This window comes from Aotus nancymaae, unplaced genomic scaffold, assembly GCF_030222135.1.
Source record: "Aotus nancymaae isolate 86718 unplaced genomic scaffold, 86718_ANA_hifiasm-v0.15.2.pri h1tg000028l, whole genome shotgun sequence".
Taxonomy (NCBI): Eukaryota; Metazoa; Chordata; class Mammalia; order Primates; family Aotidae; genus Aotus; species Aotus nancymaae.
Genome location: NW_026988441.1, coordinates 40,672,464 through 40,691,007, shown reverse-complemented (window position 1 = coordinate 40,691,007; position 18,544 = coordinate 40,672,464). Strand labels below are relative to the sequence as shown.

Sequence of the window (18,544 nt, the reverse complement as noted above, 5' to 3'; positions counted from 1 at the left end):
GGCCGTCATTTTGCCGCTCACGTGACCGGGCAGGACGGCACCAACGCAGCTCCGGGGGAGACCCAGTGTGAGGCTCCCGTGCAGGAGGGAGATCCGGAAGCCCTATTCGGTGCTGGTGCCACAGCTCACGCAAACACAGGAACGGAATTCTTAGTTCATTCCTCGGGGAAGGAGACGGGCGACGTATGTTCTTTCATGGGAAAAACTTATCTCCGACCTCCCCACCGCGGTAGGAAAAGTGAGAATGGTTTGTGCCTATTCAGCGCTGCGCCTGAGCCGGCTAGCGACGGAGCATGCGCAGTGTCTCCAGGCGTGGTCAGACTGTAGAGGCGTGGCCAATGGGCTCGGGGTAAGGAATTGGAAGAAATGTGGCCGTTCACTCATTCATTTACGTAACAAATAGTAAATGGGTGTTGAGGACAAGTCAGCCTGCAGCCCTTACCCTCGTACGCCTCACAATGCTGTTATAGAGGGAGATAGAAAATAATAAGAGAAATAAATGCAATACCTATTCGATGGTGAAAAAGGCTTAAGATAAAGAGAAAAAATTCGGTAGCCAAGGTATGTATAGGGGGTGCAGTTTTAGGAAGAGTGGCCAGAGTCTGAAGTGGTAACATTTGAAGAAAGACCTAAAGGGGCCAGGCGCGGTGGCTCACGCTTGTAACCCCAACACTTTTGGAGGTCGAGGCAGGTGGATCACTTGAGGTCAGGAATTCGAAACCAGCGTGGCCAAGATGGTGAAACCCGCCTCTACTAAAAATACAAAAATTGGCCGGGTATGGTGGTGCGCACCTGTAATCCCAGCTACTCGGGAGGCTGAGGAAGGAAAGTTGTTTGAACCCCGGAGGCGGAGGTTGTAGTGAGCCAAGTTTGTGCCCTTGCACTCCAGCCTGGGTGACAAGAGCAAAACTATATCAAAAAAAAAAAAAAAAAAAAAAGGAAGTAAACAGAAGATGGGCAAGGTTAGAAGCAGAGAGACCGGAAGTATGCAGGTGCCAGATTAATTTTGAAGGTGAAAGGATTTATAGACGGATTGGATGTGGGAATTTAGAAAAGCAATCCTGCCAAGGATGAGTACCGGGTTCTTCTGAGAGGAGCAGCTGGAGAGGTGGACCCCACATTAATTGTTCTCACCTCCTCATCCTATCCATCCACAGTCCTGTAGACTCTGCCTCTGAAATGGAGTCAGAGTCCAATCAGCTCACTCATCTTTACTGCTCGAGTGGGGGTAGGGTCCAAGCCCCCTCTGGTTGTCACCCGAATGCTGTCTAGACAAGAAAAGCGGGCGCTTTTTATCTTTTTTATTTTTCTTTCTTTTCCTTTTTAAAATGTTTTTAAATTATGTATTTGTTTTTTAGAGACAGGGTCTCTCTCTGTCACCCAGGCTGGAGTTCAGTGGTGCAATGAATGGTCGTTGCAGCCTCAAAAGCGATTCTCCAACCTCGGAGGCCCTAGTAGCTGGGATATAGACGCATGCCACCACGCCTGATTTTTATTTTATTTTTTTTGACACAGAGTCTCACTCTGTGGCCCAGGGTGTAGTGCAGTGTCACCATCTTGGCTCACTGCAACCTCCGCCTCCGCATCCTGGGTTCAAGAGATTCTCCTGCCTCAGTCTCCCCAGTAGCTGGGATTACAGTCATGCAACACCACACCCAGCTAATTTTTGTATTTTTAGTAGAGATGGGGTTTTGCCATGTTGGCCGGGCTGGTTCTCGAACTCTGGACGTCAGGTGATGCACCTGCCTCGGCTTCCCAAAGTGCTGGGATTACAGGTGTGAGCTACCATACCCTGCTTGCAAGCTCTCATTTTTAAAATGTGGGCAATTGCCAGAAACAGTGGCTCGCACCTATAATCCCAGCACTTTGAGAGAATGGGGTGGGATGGTGGCTTGAGCCCACGATTCCAAGACCAGCCTGGGCAATACAGTAAGCCCGTCTCAGCAGAAAATTTTTCTTATAAATTTGGCTGGGTGTGGTGGCGCATGCCTGTGATCCCAGCTACCAGGGAGGCTGAGGCAGGAGAAGCACTTGAACCTGGGAGACAGAGGTTACAGTGAGCCAAGATCCTGTCACTGAACTCCAGCCTGGACAACATAGCGAGACTCCATCTCAAAAAAAAAAAAAAAAAGCTGGGCGTGGTGGCTCATGCCTGTACACCCAGCTACTCAGAAGGCTTGATGGCTTGAGTCCAGGAGTTCAAGGATTCAGTGAGCTGTGATCACACCACTGCACTTTAGCCTGGGTGACACAGCAAGACCCTGTCTCAAAAAAAAAAAAAAAAAATGGCCAGGTGCAGTGGCTTATGCCTGTAATCCCAGCACTTTGGGAGGCCGAGGTGGGCAGATCATCTGAGGTCAGGAGTTTGAGACCAGCCTGGCCAACATGGTGAAATCCCATCCCTACTAAAAATACAAATATTAGCCAGGCGTGATGCGTTTAATCCCAGCTACTCAGGAGGCTGAGGCAGAAGCATCCCTTGAACCCAGGAGGCAGAGGTTGCAGTGAGCCAAGATCGCACCACTGCACTCCAGCTTGGGTAACAGAGCAAGATTCCATCTTAAAAAAAATAAAGAAAAATTAATTTTAAAAAAACATAAAATGCTGTGCATAGCAAAGAAATCCCTTTGGAAGGCCAACTTCTAGTTTAAAACAACATTCTGTCATTGGTTGCACAGATGTTTACTGAACAACCACCGCGTGCTGGACAGTGTCCTGGGCACCGAGGACACAGAACAAAACAGACACAGTATCTGGCTTCAGGGAGCTGACACCCCAGTTTAGTTTTTATTGTCTTCCTAGGTGTTTGAAAGCTGCCTGCAGATAACAGGCGTCACTGCAGCCCTCAGACACCTTGCAAGGACGTCATCTCGATCCTGTTGGTGGCTCAGGCTGTTTACCGAGGACTTCCCGTGGGCCGGGGACTGTGCTGACTCAGGAAGGCTACAGGGCCGGGTGCCAGGTGTGATCAGCCTAAGGATGCTCCGTGGGAGGAGATAAGTCCCGGGTGCAGGAAGCAGATACGAAGCTGAAGCTGAAAGCAAGGCCCGTGTAAGTCAGCGAACACGGCATTTCCGCAGACTTGCGAGAAACTGATTAGGAAGGAACCTGCACTGAGCCTGGGCGTCTGCGACTTCTGCTCTGTGGGTCCTCTGGGCTTGAGCAAGTCCCTGGGGGCCGGCAGTCTGGAATCCAGGTGTGTGCAGAGCTGTGCCCTGTCTGGAGTTTCCAGGGGAGGATCCTTCACACCTCTTCCAGCTTTTGGGGTAGTCAGCAGTCCTTGGTGTTGCTTGGCTTGTGGCTCCATCACTCCAATCTCTGCCTCTGTCATCACCTGGCCTTGGCCCCTGTGTTTCTCTGTGTTTTGTTTTTTGTGCCTTTTTTTTGAGACAGAGCGTTGCTCTGTCACCCAGGCTGCAGTGCAGCGGTGCGATCTTGGCTCACTGCAACCTCTGCCTCCCTGGTTCCAGCAATTCTCCTGTCTCAGCCTCCAAAGTAGCTGGGATTACAGGTGCGCGCCACCACGCCTGGGTCATTTTTGTATTTTTAGTAGAGATGAGGTTTTACCATATTGGCCAGGCTAGTCTCAAACTCCTGATCTCATGATTTGCCCGCCTCGGCCTCCCAAAATGCTTGGATTACAGGCGTGAGCCACTGTACCTGACCGAAACTATGGTAGATTCTATGCAGTTGTAAGAATAATACAGAGAGACCAAGGGTTTCCTTTACTCGCTTTCCCCCATGTCAACATCTTGCAAAACACTGGTGCCTAACCAAGGCGGTCACATCACCTGAGGTCAGGAGTTCGAGACCAGCCTGGCCAACATGGTGAAACCCCATCTCTACTAAAAATACAAATATTGGCTGGGCATGGTGGTGGGCATCTGTAATCCCAGCTACTTGGGAGACTGAGGCAGGAGAATTGCTTGAACATGGGAGGCAGAGGTTGCAGTGAGCCAAGATCGTACCACTGCACTCCTGCCTGGGTGACAGAATGAGGCTCCATCTCAAAAAAGAAAAACACTGGTGCATAACATTACCAGGATGATACAATCCACGCATCTAAGCAGAGGTCCCCAGTTTTACTTGTTCTTGTTGGTATGGGTGTAGGTATGTGTGTATTAAGTTCTAGATAATTCTATATCCCTGTAGTTTTTGTGCCACCACCGCAATCGTGTCACTGAACCATTGCAACACAACAGATGTGGCTGGTGGGAAATAAAGACCTCCCAACCCACTCCGAGACATCCACATCCTAGTCCCCAGAACCTTGGAATGTGTCATTTTACATGGTATAAAAAGGACTCTGCAGCCAGGCACGGTGGCTCACACCTGTAATCCCAGCACTTTGGGAAGCCTAGGCTGGCGGATCACCTGAGGTTAGGAGTTCAAAGCCAACATGGTGAAACCCCATCTCTACTATAAATACCAAAATTAGCTGGGTGTGATGACATGAGCTTGTAATCCCAGCTACTGGGAAGGCTGAGGCAGGAAAGCCACTTGAACCCAGAGGCAGAGGTTGAAATGAGCCAAGATCGTGCCACTGCACTCCAGCCTGGGTGACACAGCAAGACTCCATCTCAAAAAAAAAAAAAAAAAAAAGGTAAAATTTCTTTTGGTTTGTTTGTTTTGAGACGGAGTCTTGCTCTGTCGCCCAGGCTGGAGTGCAGTGATGCGATCTCAGCTCACTGCATTTTCTGCCTCCCAGGTTCAAGCGATACTTCTGCCTCAGCCTCCTGAGTAGCTGGGACTACAGGCGCGCGCCGCCATGCCCAGATCATTTTTGTGTATTTAGTAGAGACGAGGTTTCACCATGTTGGCCAGGCTGGTCTCCAGCTCTTGACCTGGTCATCTGCCCACCTTGGCCTCCCAAAGTGCTGGGATTACAGGCGTGAGCCACTGCACCTGGCTGCCTATGCTTTTTAAAAAATTAATTTTTGTCCTTTTTGTTTGTTTTGATTTGTTTTGAATCACAGTCATCCTAAGAGGTGTGAAGGGCCTGGTGTAGTGACTCACACCTATAATTCCAGGATTGTGGGAGGCCAAGGCGGGCGGATCACTTGAGTTCGGGAGTTCGAGGCCAGCCTGATCAACATGGAGAAACCCTGTGTCTACTAAAAATACAAAATTATGGAGGGAAGGGGAAAAAAAAAATACAAAATTAGCCAGGCGTGGTGGCGCTTGCCTGTAATCCCAGCTACTGGAGAGGCTGAGGCAGGAGAATGGCTTGAACTTGGGAGGCGGAGGTTTTGGTGAGCAGAGATTGTGCCATTGCACTTGCACTCCAGCCTGGGCAACAAGAGTGAAACTCCATCACACACACACACACACACACACACACACACACGAGGTGTGCAGTGGGATCTCATTGTCTTTTTTTTTGAGGCGGAGTCTCACTCTGTCGCCCAGGCTGCAGTGCAGTGGCACGATCTTGGCTCACTACAACTTCTGCCTCCTGGGTTCAAGGGATTCTCCTGCCTCAGCCTCCCGAGTAGCTGGGACTACAGGTGCCCGCCACCACGCCCAGCTAATTTTTGTATTTTTAGTAGAGACGGGGTTTCACCACGTTGGCCAGACTGGTCTTAAACTCCTGACCTTGTGATCCGCCCGCCTCGGCCTCCCAAAGTGCTGGGATTACAGGCTTGAGCCACCACGCATGGCCTTATTGTCGTTTTAATTTGCATTTCCTTAAGGATTAATGATGTTGACCATCTTTTATTTAAAAAAATTAATTAATTTAGTTTTTCCCCTTGAGATGGAGTCTTGCTATGTCGCCCAGGCTGGAGTGCAATGGTGCCATCTCAGTTCACTGCAACATCAGCCTCCTGGGTTCAAGCAATTCTCCTGCCTTAGCCTCCCAAGTAGCTGAGATTACAGGCGCGAGCCACCATGCCCTGGCTAATTTTTGTATTTTTATTAGAGACAGGGGTTTCACCATGTTAGCCAAGCTGGTCTCCAATTCCTGACCTCAAATGATCTGCCTGCCTCGGCCTCCCAAAGTGTTAGGATTACAGGCACCTGGCCAGAAATTGCGCATCTTTACGTGAGTGTATTGACCATGTTCTTATGTGTTCAGATCCTTTGCCTATTTATTTATTTTTTTTATTTTTTGAGACGGAGTCTCATTTTGTTGCTCAGGCTAGAGCGTTGGAGTGCAGTGGCGCGAAATCGGCTCACTGCAACCTCCGCCTCCCAGGTTCAAGCAATTCTCCTGCCTCAGCCTCCGGAGTAGCTGCGATTACAGGCGCGCGCCACCACGGCCGGCTAATTTTGTATTTTTAGTAGAGACGGGGTTTCACCAGGTTGGCTAGGCTGGTCTCGAACTCCTGTTCTCAGGTGATTCACCTGCCTCGGCCTCCCAAAGTGCTGGGATTACAGGCCTGGGTCACCGCGCTCGGCCTAAAAACTTGTTTTGTTGCCTGTTGTCTCACTGGGGCCTGGAGGAGCAGCACTCAGTAGGAGGGCAAGGCAAGTTTGTTGAATAAATGAATGACTCTCAGCTGTGGCGTTTGTTTCGACACATGCACCTGTGGTTGGGTTCCATCTGCACTCGTTAGGCGTGGAGTGCCTGGTTTCGATCTACCTTGAGGAGGGTCCGACCTGAGGCTCCCAATTCCGCACCTGTCCCCAATGGGAACGACGCTCTCCACCTAGCAGAGCCATTTCCTCATCGTCTAGCGCCCCGTGGGTCCTATTCCGGCCGCGGTTGCCCTGGGCAACGCTTCGCGCCGCGCTTCCTGTATTGATTCGAATCGCGGGAGACGTCACGTCCTCCCGAGATGCACATGGCGCGCAGGCGCAGCCGCTTGGAGTGGGCGGGGTCTTGCGGGGTCGGAGCAGGCGGGGGGGCGTGGTCGCGATGTGCCGGGCGTCGGCGTGGGGGCGTGGCCGGGTCGCGTGGGCGCGCGCGGCCGATAGGGCGCGCGCGCCGGAGGGAGGGAACCGGGAGGCAGCGGAGCAGCGTCAGCCGCCATATTAGGGACCGCGGAGCCCGGGATTCTGTCAGCGGCGACTGCCGCTGGGCCTGCGGGAGCTGTGGGGGTCGGAGGCGGGCGCCGTGCGGTGCCGAGAAAGGCGGGGTCGGCGGGAGCCAGCCAGCGACGGGAGCGAGCCAGGTGAGGCCGCCGGGGTCGGGGACCCGCCCCCCCGGGCCGCAGGCGGCGGAGCTCGATCGCGACCGCCCAAAAGCGTGCCGGCGGGGCCGGCTGCGACCCCTACTCCAGCTCAGGCCCCTCCAGGAGTCCCCAGTCCCCTGGAATGGCGCCCCCTAGGCCAAACTAGGCCCCGGTGACCTCAGCATCCCCATCTTCCGTGTTACCCAATTCCGAGCGTCCCCCCACATTGGGGCCTGCCGTGACCCCCCAGCCCGAGCCACCTGCAAGTCGTGACCTTCCCCCCGCCGCCGTCAGTATTCACTATTCTTTTTTAAAAAAGGTTGAGCTCTGCACCCCTAAACCAGGGGACCCCAATGCGCACCCCCGGAACGGCCGACCCCGCCTCCTAACCCGGGAGATTTCTCTCCGGCCTGTCATCCCCCGTACTTCCCAGTTGAGACCCTCCCAGGTGGCGTCCTGCTAACACGAAGCCCCCGCCCCGTCCCTCGCCCCGATAAAATGCAGTCTGAGCCCGGGACACCCGGAAACCTGTGTCTGGGGTCACTGTCGTGTGCTTCAGGCCCCGAAGGTGCGGTCTGAGTACATGGAGGTCCCCGTTTCACCCCGCCCCTCTGCTTTCTGCCCCCCACCCTCCCGGCGTGCCCGGTGCCAGCCCCACCTCTCCCACCAAAGCGTCAGACGAGCTGTTCAAGCACGAGCCCCGTCTCTCCTCCGAACTGCACCTCCGTCCTGCCCTGGGTCTCCCTCCCAACGCGAGCCTGGCCATCTCAGACCCCCAAAACGTGGAGTGTGGCCCTCGGCCTGAGCCATTTTGCCCCAAACCCCTGCCACCCTCCCACCCACCTTCCACCGTCCGGACCTGTCCGCCACCCACAGCCTACACCTGCTTTGTTTTTCCCGTTGTCTCCGCCCCAAACTCATCCTCGGGTTCAGGGCGCCCCTCTGGCAGGAAAACAGATCCCCCCGCCCCGCCGCAGTCTGCGGTGATGACCTCATGCCTCTCCAGGGCGAGGCCCCCACCCCAACCTGTGTGCTTTGAAGAGGGGTGGTTTGCCTAAGGGAAAACCATCCACCCGGAGCACACACGACCGCCCCCGGCGTGACAGCCTGCGGGGACTGCGAAGTGAAAGCAGGGTGGTCTCTCTGGGCGTGGGGGTGGGGATAGAAGCTGACGACATCCCTCGGGTTGTCTGCGGTGCGGAATTCCGCGTGGGCTTTCTTCTGTGTCAGGGCCCTTCCTTGTTTTGGGGACACCCGATTGTCGTTTCCTTCGGAATCCAAGTGGAGGCAGGTGTGCTGGCTGCTGGCCGCTGCCGGCTGCCTTGCGCGCAGCGAGGAGTTGGGTTGCATGGGGCTTTGCTAAGGGTGCAGACTCCCGCTGAAAGGCAAGCCCCGGGAAAGGGGTGTCTTGGCAAAGTCGTGCCCGCCAGTTTGCCCCTGTGGCTGCTTCCCAGGTAAAATTTCTGAACCCGCGCACTGGCTGCAGGCAATGGTGGGGTGGGGGAGGAGTTCCTAGAAACGAAGAAGCGCCATCAGTCTCTTCAGGGTGGGGCTACATTGATTTTCTTTTCTTTTCTTTTCTTTTCTTTTCTTGATGGAGTTTCACTCTTGTTGCCCAGGCTGGAGTGCAATGGCGTGATGTTGCCTCATTGCAACCTCCGTCTCCCAGGTTCAAGCAATTTTCCTGTTTCAGCCTCTCAAGTAGCTGGGATTACAGGGATTACAGGCACGCACCACCACACCTGGCTAGTTTTTGTGTATTTAGTAGAGATGGGGTTTCACCATGTTGGCCGGGCTGGTCTTGAACTCCTGACCTCACGTGATCCACCGTCTCAACCTCCCAAAGTGCTGGGATTGCAGGCGTGAGCCACGCACCTGGCCTTCCATTGATTTTCAAACCACCTACTGTTTATTGGGGCTTCTGGTGGGAGGGTTTTGTAGACTGGGAACTTCTGGGTTTGGGGAGGCTCAGAATGGAATTGGTTCTGAGGAACTTTTTCTCCGTGTCACTTAGTGGGAAGAGGATGGAAAGTTCTGTGTGTGGGGCCACTCCTGGGGAATCCTGGCAGAGTTGAAGATCCAGGGGCTTGGTCTTCTAGGAACTCTCCGATCCCAGCCCTGTCACTCCTTTCTCCTGGAGCAAAGCTCTCCACTGGCCGATTCTGTCCCGAGGGGACACTTGACAGTGTTTGGGCCAGAGGTGCTGCTCAACAGCCCGCTGTGCCCAGGACGCCCAGTACAGCAAGCAGCGTGTCGACCGTTCTGGACTGTGAGCCCCGTGAGGGCAGCAACTGCGTCTGCCTGGTCCTGGCTCTGCCCTTGGCTTGTGCAGTGCCCTGGGCCGTGTGTTTGCCAGGAGTGGGCCCCCTGCTGGGACTGCCGCACTGACCCAGGCACCTCCAGCAGGAAGGGAGTGTCTGACCTCATCTCTTTTCTGCCCCTGACACCTCCCTGTGGTCACCAGTGACCTCATGCTTGTCACCTCCCCCTGTCAGCGCCCTGCCCACACCTGACTTTCTCCCCAACCGCTGGACTCACCAGAGAGCCATAGCCCCTTCCTGGGCCCCTTAGGGTCTTGTCCAGGGATGTCCATGTCCCCAGCGGCCCTGGGTCCCTTTGTGCTTTGGCAGGTGACTGTCTTCCTCTGCCTCGGTGTCCTCATTCATGGCTGGGATGAGGGGTGCACAAGCAGCCCACCTGGCTGCACCTCAGTAAGTCAGCTGCCACTGATCACAAATGACACCCCACCTTGAACAGTGGGCCCCACTCCCATGACAGCGGACCCCTCCCTCTCGGTTTCTAACTTCGTCTGGTTATTCCTTTAGGCTCCTTCACTGGCCCTTCTTTTTTTTTTTTTTTTTTTTTTTTGAGATGGAGTTTTGCTCTTGTCGCCCAGGCTGGAGTGCAGTGGCACAATCTTGGCACACCACAACCTCCACCTCCCAGATTCAAGTGATTCTCCTGCCTCAGCCTCCCAAAGTAGCTGGGATTACAGGCATGCGCCACCATGCCCGGCTAATTTTGTACTTGTAGTAGAGATGGGGTTTCTCCATGTTGGTCAGGCTGGTCTCGAACTCCCGACCTCAGGTGATCCGCCCACCTCGGCTTCCCCAAGTGTTTGGATTACAGGCGTGAGCCACCGCGCCCGGCCTCACTGGCCCTTCTTACTTTATTTAATTTTTTCTTGTGGCAGCTTTGTTTGAATACACTTCTCATGCCACACGATTCACTGCTGTAGAGTGTGCAGTCCCTGGTTTTTATATTTTCACAGGCCCATGCAGCCATCACCTCTATCCCACCCTAGAGCCTTCTCATCCCCTCAGGAAGAAACCAGCCTTGACCCCATCAGCCGCCACCACCTGTCTCCCCCGCCTCTGTGGCTGGGCCTGTCCCGGACATATCAGAGAAATGGGATCCCACACTGTGTGGCCTTTTGTGTCTGGCTTCTCTCACTGAGTGTGGCGGCCTCACGGTGCATCTAGGCTGTGGCCTGAGTCAGAGCCCTGTTCTTTTTCATGGCCGAGTCATGTTCTGCGGTGTGGAGGGACCGGGTTTTGTGTGTGTCCTTCTTCAGTGGACCTTGGTGCTGTTTCCAGCCTCTGCCTGTTGTGAGTTGAGCTGCTGTGAAGAGGCAGGTGCTGGTGATTATGTGGCGGCATCCTGGTTGCTCTGCTCTGTGACTCAGGCCCTGGTGCCTCGTCTCGCCAGCTGATTGTGTCTGATGGTGTCACTCCCATGCCAACCTCCGTGAGCCCAGCTGAGGAGACCTGCCTTCCAGCCTTTCCTCCCTGTCTTCCTGCTCCAGTGCATGTGTCCCTTCCACCCTAGCCTTCCCAAATTGCTGCATGATCGGATTGCTTTGCTTTGCTTTGCTTTTTTCTCTTTGGTTCTTTTTTTTTCCCTCTCTTTTTCTTTTTCTTTTTTCTTTCTTTCTCTCTCTTCTTTCTTAGGGTCTCACTTTGTGTGCATGGTTCTGATTTCCCGACCTCCCTCCCTGCTGGCTGGCTGGCTTTCTTTCCTCTCGCTTTATTGCCCAGGCTGGAGTGCCATGGCACAGTCACTACTCACTGCAGCCTCAACCTTCCAGACTCAGGTGATCCGCCCACCTAGTCTCGCTCTGCTAGATTGGAGTGCAGTGGCACAATCTTGGCTCACTGCAACCTCTGCCTTCCAGGTTCAAGTGATTCTCCTGCCTCAGCCTCCTGAGTAGCTGAGACTACAAACGCGTGCTGCCATGCGCAGCTAATTTTTGTATTTTTAATAGAGATGGGGTTTCACCATGTTGGCCAGATTGGTCTCGATCTCTTGACCTCATGATCTGCCCATCTCAGCCTCCCAAAGTGCTGGAATTACAGGCGTGAGCCACTGTGCCTGGCCAGAGACAGGGTTTTACCATGTTGCCCAGGCTGGTCTTGAACTCCTGGGCTTAAGTGATCCTCCTGGCCTGGCCTCCCAAAGCTCTGGAATTATGAGTGTGAACCAGTGCACACTGCCACGCTGCTGGATTCTGGAGAGTGGCAAGCTGTTCAGATTCCTGTGTCGTTTTGCGCACGTACCCTCCTATTGTGAATCTTCCTGTCTCCCAGATCTGATTTGGCCTGGGAACTTCTGTTTTGTGACCCCTGGGCAAGGTTCTCATCCTCACCAGGCCTGCAGGCCACTGGGTCGGTGGTGGAAGAATGATGGGAGCGGAGAGAGGGTAGGTGGCAGGCCTCTATCTGCTCTTACCAGAGGGCTGAGGAGTGGGGGAGGCCAGCACTGGTCTGTTGGCCCTGGAGAGCAGCTCTTCCACCTAAGGATTCCCTCATCCAGGCATTCTTCGCCTGGGTGACTCTGCTCCACAGGACACTAGGCAGTGTCTTGGGACGATTGTGCATTGTCACGACAGGGGAGCGCTCCTGGCATGGAGTGGATGGAGGCCAGGGATGCTGCTCAGCGCCCTGCAGAGCCCAGGACTCCCCACCATAGAGTCCAATCCGGCTGAAATGTCCGCAGTGCGGAGGCTGAGCCCCCTGGGCTAGGTTTTCCACTGCCGCCTCACCTGGGATGCATGGGTGGGAGCTGCATGAGACAGAGATTCAGGGATGTGTGGGCCTCAGGAACCCGATGGGGCTCCATCCTATCCTCTCAGGGCCCTGAGAGACTGCAGGCGTGGTGCCGCGCTGCCCTTCTCCTTGCACGGGGCGCTGCGGCCTTTTGTGCTGCTGCAGACCCAGGTGTCTTTTAGGTCTGAAGGTGTCACCAAGTCAGTCAAGGCTGTGGGTACTCGGTGGTACCAGGAGGTTGGAGATGAGAAACCTCAGGTCTGTTATCTTCAGGCGCCATTTCGAGGTGTGGAGAGCTGTTCTCACCGGGGTGGGCCGGCGGTGGGAGCCCCTCTCCCCCGGCACAGGGAAGAGGGTAAGAGCTGCTGGCTGAAAAGACGCTGGGGATGCTTCTCACCCACTCTAAACCTCCGTCCACTCTAGACTGCATGCCAGCTGGGCACAGGGGTCACGCCTGGAATCCCAGCACTTTGGGAGGCCTCTCAGCAGGAGGATTGCTTGAGCCCAGGAATTCAAAACCAGCCTGGGCAATATAGGGAGACCCCGACCCCCATCTCTATATTTTAAAAACAAGAAAAGAAAAAATAGACTGCCCACCCAGTGGGAGCAGCAGCTCGGCTCTGCTTTGCAGTGCCTGGGTCAGCACCGGGAACTCACATGGCGCATGGCTGGTTGGGGAGGAGGCGTCGGCCAGTGGCATGAGTCAATGAATGAATGATGCATGCGGGGTGTGTTTCTCGGGTCCAGCACCGGCCCCCAGCAGTAACTTGCCTTGCCATGGCTCACATGGGCGCCCTGGAAGCCATGTTGTCTCCTGCTGAGGGTCTGGGCCCTACCTTTTTTGACTTGGTCCCTTCTGCATGTGTCTTTGTGATTGTAGAGGTCAGAGTCCGCCAGCTCAGCTTGTTCTTCTGTGGGTGGGGTTTGCTCCTACAGAGATCTCTGTGCCTCAGCGTTCTCTCTGCTAGGCCCCGGCTCTGGTTCTGGTCCAGAATCCATCTCTCTCCTGTGTGAGTCCATCCCTGCAGCCACGGCCACTCCCCCCCAGGAGCCCCATTTCTCTGACATCCTCCCTCCTCCCTGGAACTGACCAGGGCAGCATGGGAGGAGATGGGTGTCATGGTCTGTGGCCAGGTGGTTACTGGAACAGCATCCTGGCTGCCAGGGCACTCCATGCCCAAGGACAGACGAGTAGGGAGCAGGTCTGGGGACCTCCGTGTACCTGTCATGAGTCCCAGGCCCAGCCAGCGCACACTAAGCACCTCCAGGGACCTATGTGCTCCTGTCATCAGTCCCAGGCCCAGCCATCACACACTAAGCACCTCCAGGGACCTGTGTGCTCCTGTCATGAGTCCCGGACCCAGCCATCACACACTAAGCACCTCCAGGGACCTGTGTGCTCCTGTCATGAGTCCCGGACCCAGCCATCACACACTAAGCACCTCCAGGGACCTGTGTGCTCCTGTCATCAGTCCCAGGCCCAGCCATCACACACTAAGCACCTCCAGGGACCTGTGTGCTCCTGTCATCAGTCCCGGACCCAGCCATCACACACTAAGCACCTCCAGGGACCTGTGTGCTCCTGTCATCAGTCCCGGACCCAGCCATCACACACTAAGCACCTCCAGGGACCTGTGTGCTCCTGTCATCAGTCCCAGGCCCAGCCAGTGCGCACCGAGCACCTCTGGGGACCTGTGTGCTCCTGTCATCAGTCCCAGGCCCAGCCAGTGCGCACCGAGCACCTCTGGGGACCTTTGTGCTCCTGTCATGAGTCCCAGGCCCAGCCAGTGCGCACTGAGCACCTCTGGGGACCTGTGTGCTCCTGTCATGAGTCCCAGACCCAGCCAGTGCGCACCGAGCACCTCTGGGGACCTGTGTGCTCCTGTCATGAGTCCCAGGCCCAGCCAGTGCGCACTGAGCACCTCTGGGGACCTGTGTGCTCCTGTCATGAGTCCCAGGCCCAGCCAGTGCGCACCGAGCACCTCTGGGACCTGTGTGCTCCTGTCATGAGTCCCAGGCCCAGCCAGTGCTCACCGAGCACCTCTGGGGACCTGTGTGCTCCTGTCATGAGTCCCGGACCCAGCCATCACACACTAAGCACCTCCGGGGACCTGTGTGCTCCTGTCATCAGTCCCGGACCCAGCCAGTGCGCACCGAGCACCTCTGGGGACCTGTGTGCTCCTGTCATCAGTCCCAGACCCAGCCAGTGCGCACTGAGCACCTCTGGGGACCTGTGTGCTCCTGTCATCAGTCCGAGGCCCAGCCAGTGTGCACTGAGCACCTCTGGGGACCTGTGTGCTCCTGTCATCAGTCCCAGACCCAGCCAGTGCGCACTGAGCACCTCTGGGGACCTGTGTGCTCCTGTCATGAGTCCCAGGCCCAGCCAGTGCGCACCGAGCACCTCTGGGGACCTGTGTGCTCCTGTCATGAGTCCCAGGCCCAGCCAGTGCGCACCGAGCATCTCCGGGGACCTGTGTGCTCCTGTCATGAGTCCCGGACCCAGCCATCACACACTAAGCACCTCCGGGGACCTGTGTGCTCCTGTCATCAGTCCCGGACCCAGCCAGTGCGCACCGAGCACCTCTGGGGACCTGTGTGCTCCTGTCATCAGTCCCAGGCCCAGCCAGTGCGCACTGAGCACTTGCTCTGGGTCAGGCCGGCTGCCTGCTGCCTTACAGACCTGGTGCCTGATTTCACAGCTTCCTAGGCAGGAGCCTGACATCCCAAGAGGTGAAGCTGCCCAAAGCTGTGTGGCCAGGAAGGGTTGAAGCTGAGATTCAAAGCCTGGACTGGTCCCATCGAAAGCCCACACTTTTTCTTATGGATCCTGCTAGAACCTTTTCATGGGACTTGATTTACTTTCGTGGCAGGGAACAGGGAGGGCTGGTGATGAGGGGGTCTGGGTGGTTTGCCCACCTTGGCCCCCTGCAGCTGCAGGGCCAAGGGCCGCGTGTGGCGTGGTGCTAGTGGGGGCTCCCATGCTCTGATGAGGCCATCGATGTGGCTGGCACACTCACGCTCTTAATCTCATCATGGCACCAAAGGCATCCAAATGTGATTCAAAAGAGCATCTAGAGTCCTCTTCTGAGGGGTGGCTGGAAATGAGATTAGCCTGATGAGGTGATGCTCGTGAAGCTGTGTTTCGTGAAAGACACTCCTGGGTGCAGGGAGGAGGCAAACTCCCTCCAGAAACCCTCAGATCCAGTGAGAGTAGAGAGTGGATAGCTGGGTGACCCTCCATTTTTCTGTGGGGTCTTTCTTATCTGGTGCAGAGGATGGCTGGACATCAACACCAGGCAGCCAGTGAGGCCCTTGCCTTTCACACGAGGAAGGGGCTCCCTGAGGAGACAGTTGGGCACTTGGGACCCCTGAGGCAGAAACACTTTGCAACTTTGCAGGGGTCCAGACCTGTGAGGGGCTGTGTCCCATCCTGCCCCCCTGCTCTGTCACCACCATCCAGTAATCCTTAGTCGGAGGCGTCCTGCTGGAACCACTCTGCAGAGACTCCAGCGGGAGGTGGTGTCTTGCAGCTTCCCCATGGGCAGGGCTGGCCCAGCGCTGAGTCTAAGACATCTCGCCTCCTGGAGCCAGGGCCTACCTATAGGGCAAGGGCCAGGGAGTGGGCATGGAGCTGGACCTAGACTGGCTGGGTTCACATCCCAGCTCTACCCTCACCAACTGCATGATGACCTTGGGCAGGGGTGCTGTCCCAGTCCCAGAGATATGATGGTGCCTGCCTGCCCACTGTCGAGGACATTCAGTCAAGCACACTAAGTGCTTCCATTTGTGCCAGCCGGTGGGCATGGGCAAGGTTCGCCTCTGTCCTAGCCCCATGTGTGTTCCGCCACTGGGCCAGGAGCCCACATGGGACATGGCGGCACCTATGAGGCTCTGGCCGCTGCTTCCTCCCTTACCAGCTCCATGTCCCCCGTGGGTAGCAAGTGTCGCCCCACCTGCAGGCTTACCTTGGGCACCCCACCCTTACCCTGGGCAGTCCTGCCCCAGTGTCCACAGGGCCGGGGTTGGGGGGCACCCTGGTGTATATCATCTCATAGGTGGCACGTCCAGACCATAGTCAGCCTCAACACCTGAGTCATAAAAGAGTTGTCATTGGGATGTTTCAATTCCTTTTGTCCGTTAAAGAGCCTAAAAAAATATGAAGACAGTGGGGACCAGTTTTTCCAGCTGAGCAAGGCCTTGCAGGAGTAGGAGCTTGGCTGAGCCTCCAGGAATCTTCTTGGGGAAGATTTAGCACTGGGCAAGACCGGGGGGCTTTGCACCAATGCGGTTCCCAGGCCCCGTCTACATGGCGGACAGCCCCTCACGCTTTGTGTCACCACTCAGGGACACCTGAGAGTCAGACTTGGAGACGAATCGTGCCATGTCGTCATCTCCCTTTCCTCGTCTCCCCACGGGCACGGCGAGGGTGGGGCTGGGGGGTTCCTGGCCACACTCCCCGAGGTCTCACTCCTTCAAGTCACTTCCCTGGTCTTACCCTAGAGCAGGGCCTCTTTCGGTGCACACTGTGGACACTGAGGCCGGATCATTCTCTGGGTGGGGCTGTCCTGGGTACTACAGGGTGCTGAGCAGCGTCTCTGGCCTCCAACCACTCCATGCCAGGGGGATCACCGGTCATGACAACCACAAATGTTCCCAGACATCACCACATATTCCCTAGGGGCAGAATCACCCTGGTTGAGACACCCTGGGTTAGGGGATTCCATGGACCCCCAAGAGACTCTGCATCCCATGATCCTCTGCCCTGCTGAGGTCCCAGGAGGGTGCACACACTGAAATCCTGAGTGGGAGGGAGAGAAGAGGTGCATCCCAGGAGCTGGGGTTGATTTATGCTGTCTGCCCCATCAGGGGCATATTCTGGTGTCCGATGTGAACAGGGGCCGACTCCGTATTTTCCACATAGTTATACCAGGGCGTCTCCCTCCGTACGGGGGCTTTGTCACTGTTCTGTCAGGTGACGGGATCATGCCCATTTCCCAAGGAAGCAGTGGAAACTGGGAGACTGAAGGCTCACCCAGGGCAGTGGCCACAGGGGGCCTCCTGGCTCTTCATTCTGGGGCCTGGGGGTGAGAGGTGCACCTTTCTCATGAGCTGGCCCGGTAGGTGTGCAGGACCCACAGGGCAGTGCCCTGCCGAGGGGTAGGGGCAGCAGGAAGCCCAGCAGCCCAGGGCCCCAGTCACCATGCAGACCAGGGAAACCAGGCCACGGGTGTCGGCCACACAGGCAGAGCCACAGCAGCGTCCCCACCAGGCACCCCTGGGCCAGGGACGAGAACCTCGGCAGGGCCCGGCAGAGCACGAGTCATTCACTGATTCACTCCTAATTCGTGGTGAGGCTCCAGGTTGGTGCTGAACCCCCTTGATCCACTTGGAGCCTTTCCACACAGCCACGCACGTTGTCCGTGCTCAGGAATTTCTTAACAGCAGCTTCAGATCCTGATTTCTCTCCCTCTGAGAGTTTACAATGAAACATTCTGAGCGTCCAGCAAAGAAGTGAGAATGTGGTGGTGCTTAGTCTCATCCGGAGCCCGCCTGGCCCATCTCTGCTTTCTGGTTTATTTTTTTGAATAGCTCACAGTTCACGTGACACAGAATTCAAGAAGTACAAATTGAGGTGCCAGGAGAAGTAAGGAGAAATAAAGCTTCCTTCCTCCCCTAGCCCCCATCTTCTCCTTCCTCTCCCTAAACCTCACTGTGACTAGCCGCTTCGCGAACCCTCTGGGAGCGGTGTGCCCTGCATGGGCTGTTTTTCTCTGCAGTGGGTCTCGCAGCCTCTTCCACCCCCTGTCTGGGGGCCTCTTGCATTTTCTGCTCAGATGAGCTGCTGCAGTGACTTCATCTCTGCACACACGCACCTGGAGTTTCTAAGGATAAATTCTTAGAAGTAGAAATACCGCATCACAGAGGATGTGCATTTTTTAAATTTTGGAAGCAATTGCTAAATTGCCTTTCTTTGAAGCCTTAACAGTTTGAGGTTTCTGCCAACTGTGAGCACACGTGGCTCTCTCTCCCCGCGCCTGGGCTGGCGAGGCCGAGCCCCCAGTCCGCAGCATCCCCCGTCTGACAGGCAGCTCCTGACTGCGAGGGGGGAGCTGGTCCTTTCCCAGCGCGGTTTGTTGGTGTCCTTTGCTAGTTTGGGCTCTCCTGTGGGTGGCACATGCTTCTCTCAGTTTGTCATTTTCTTTCCTACTGTGTTGGTGGTGTGTTTGCCCTGCGGACTCCTGATTTTCCCGGCATTGAGTTCAACAGCCATGTTTCTTACGGCTCTTGGGACACAGGACTTGTGTCCCTCCAGATCTCGGAGGTGGGAAGACAGTCTGCACACCCGCCATGTACACCCCTGCCCTCACTGCAGGGACAGACAAG

The 18,544-nt window shown here is 55.8% G+C and overlaps 1 protein-coding gene across 3 annotated transcripts in view; it reads left to right on the top strand.

Annotated features, from left to right (window-relative positions):
• The first annotated feature begins 27 nt into the window (after positions 1-27).
• FZR1 (fizzy and cell division cycle 20 related 1) overlaps positions 28-18,544 on the top strand; it is a 36,798-nt gene continuing 18,281 nt past the window's right edge. The window contains exon 1 of one of the 3 annotated variants that reach the window (XM_064382093.1): positions 28-349. In XM_064382093.1, coding sequence (XP_064238163.1) covers positions 294-349 — 56 coding nt within the window. In that variant the 5' untranslated portion in view covers positions 28-293. Of the gene's footprint in view, positions 350-7,062; positions 7,116-18,544 lie in introns of those variants that run through there. The other 2 variants (XM_064382094.1, XM_012436133.3) reach the window with 2 other exon arrangements.